Here is a 2463-nt window from a genome sequence, read left to right as displayed (position 1 = left end):
TCCTTTGCCTCATCATTTTGAGTGATTTCTTTCCTCACACATTCTTCTAGAGAAAATAGGAATACAGAAATATAAGATTACACAAGTTGAAGAATTGTTTCCATTGAAACTCGGGGGGCACATTCCCCCCAATAAATGGATATTTCATGTATTTCCAAACTGTAGAAACTGAGGTGTATTAAAAATAAGATTTATTGTGACCTATGACAACCCTAAGATGACTCTTTCACAGGGCTTTCTTGGCAGAATTCATTCAGAATGGATTTATTTGCCTTTGCCTTCCTCTGAGGCTGAGAGTGTGTGACTTGCCCAAAGCCATCCAGTGAGTTTTCATGGCTGAGTAAGGATTTGAACCCTTGCCTCCCAGTGTCCCAATCCAACGCTTAAATTCAAAACTCATTGTACATGATAGACAGAAAAGATCTTCATTAGATGCACAGCAGCAAGTGGGGTGACTATTTGTTTCACACTAAGCTCTCCAAAATTCCTAGTGCAACAACCTTTTTTACTTACAAATAGGAAACAAACAAACAAACCCAAAGAAACAAACCAGGAGAGTAGAAAATGGTGTTGGCCAAAAATGGAGCAGGCTGATAAAGGAAAGACACCTTCACCAACCTACTGTATTTCTGTGCTGCCCATGGAAGCAGAGGCTTTGCTTCTTCAGCAGCCAGTATGGAAAATGAACAGGATGGCAAAGGAGGATTGGAGCACTATTTTCCCCTTGCAAACCCACTGCCTTTTTATCCTGAATGTAGTGGAAGAGGAGCTCCTCTGACGCCAGTATGGAAAATGAATTAGTGGAGAAACAAATTGCCCTTGTTCCCTTTTTACTGCTCAACTCCACCTCAGCTTGGAATCTTTTTACTAGACTGTTTTTGATTCATAAAAGAGGCCTGTGATCTTTTGAGTTTTCTCTCTCCATTGCAAGAGGAAGAGCCATGCATTCAACTCGGTAGAATTATTGGTTACCGGTACCAAGCAGGCAAGTAGCTGAAAAGATGGAAAATATCAAATTGAGATTGGGAAGTCAGGAGATAAAGATGCTTAAAGCATCCAAGGTTGAAGAGAAATAGAATTTACAATGCAGTGCTTATTCATACACCGAAGTGAGCCAGATCTTATATTTTTCTGCTCTTTTACAAGCATGTCAATAGGGCAGATGCATGTAAACACATATACACACATGCTTTTATAACATCACATATGAGTGTACACACACAAAGACCTGTGTGTGTATTTATTTATAAATACACCCAAATACGGTATATAATTTTAATATTCTCAGCCTTGATGACAAAGAACAACATTACAACCTTTGCTAGAAGAACTTGCATACTTGTCTAGTGATTCTAATAAACTTAAGGTGGGAAATTCTTATTCTTACCATCAGATTTTCTTAGATTTGTTGTAGCCTTCATAGCATCAGCTAACGCATGACGTAATTCATCCTTTGGCTGGAAGAGATATGTTTTGGTTAGTATCCGATTAGGTTAGTTGTAATTTGCCAGTGTGTTGATCAGGGTGCTGGACTAGGACCTGGTAAACACACATTCAAGTCTCTACTCAACTGTGAAGCTCACTGGGTCATCATTCCACAAGTTTGTTAAAAAGATAAAATGGGGGGAATCGAGCTACATATATTATTTTGAACTGTTTGGATGAACAGCAGATTATAAGAGTAGTTCCAGCTTTTATATTGTTTAAAAAAAAAATACCATAGGGTAAATCTACCAAATAAATCTTTGGATTAAAAAAAGGATTTTAAAAAAAAAATTAAAAAGAGGGGGGGGGGGGGGGGGGAGAGAAAAATGGGAAGAAAATACAAAGGATATGAGCATGGGATAGGTATATACATTAATATAAGATTACCATATTTTCAAAAAACACATTTTCTTGAACTTTGTTTCTGTAAAATACATATTCTTGAGTAGTTAAAGCACTGAAATCTTTTGACCTGAATATGGGAATACTGACCATAGGAGAATGTTTATCTTTCCAGCATTGGAGTATGAATCTTTTAGCAACTATAAAAGCACGCAGGATTGAACCATCCTGACCATTAGTTAAATTCCATGTCTTGTTAACTTACAAGTAAACATAAACTCTTCCTATTCTCCTGTCAAAGCCCAATGTATTAGAAACTATATTGCATTTAAGAGATCCTACCTGTGCTCCTGCTAGAATGGCACTTTCATAAATACCAAGCACCTTTTCAGTGGAACGAAACTGTTCAAGGCGCATCTGGCATACCCAATATTTGGCAAGCTTTTTTGCATCAGGCACTTGAAGTATGAGTTTTTGCAAAGTGGAATGAACTGCTTCACCAGCATAACCCTGAGAAGAGATATACAGTAGTAAGGATATTGTACAGTATGAACAAGACAGCCAACTTTCCAAAAGTTGATTAATTTCTTATATGAGCTGGGAGCCCAAGCAACCAAGTGATAGTAGAGAATCTCC

At 37.7% G+C, this 2463-nt stretch overlaps 1 protein-coding gene across 1 annotated transcript; it reads right to left on the bottom strand.

Annotated features, from left to right (window-relative positions):
• Positions 1–4: 4 nt before the first annotated feature.
• LOC121918418 (cytoskeleton-associated protein 2-like) lies at positions 5–2392 on the bottom strand (the record flags this gene model as incomplete). Its single annotated transcript, XM_042444472.1, has 3 exons — positions 5–46; positions 1388–1457; positions 2170–2392. Coding segments are annotated over 3 exons (335 nt in total), but the record flags the coding sequence as incomplete, so codon positions are not given.
• Positions 2393–2463: the final 71 nt, after the last annotated feature.

This window comes from Sceloporus undulatus, unplaced genomic scaffold, assembly GCF_019175285.1.
Source record: "Sceloporus undulatus isolate JIND9_A2432 ecotype Alabama unplaced genomic scaffold, SceUnd_v1.1 scaffold_10700, whole genome shotgun sequence".
In the NCBI taxonomy this organism is placed as follows: domain Eukaryota; kingdom Metazoa; phylum Chordata; class Lepidosauria; order Squamata; family Phrynosomatidae; genus Sceloporus; species Sceloporus undulatus.
This window is presented reverse-complemented; position numbering and strand designations above follow the sequence as displayed.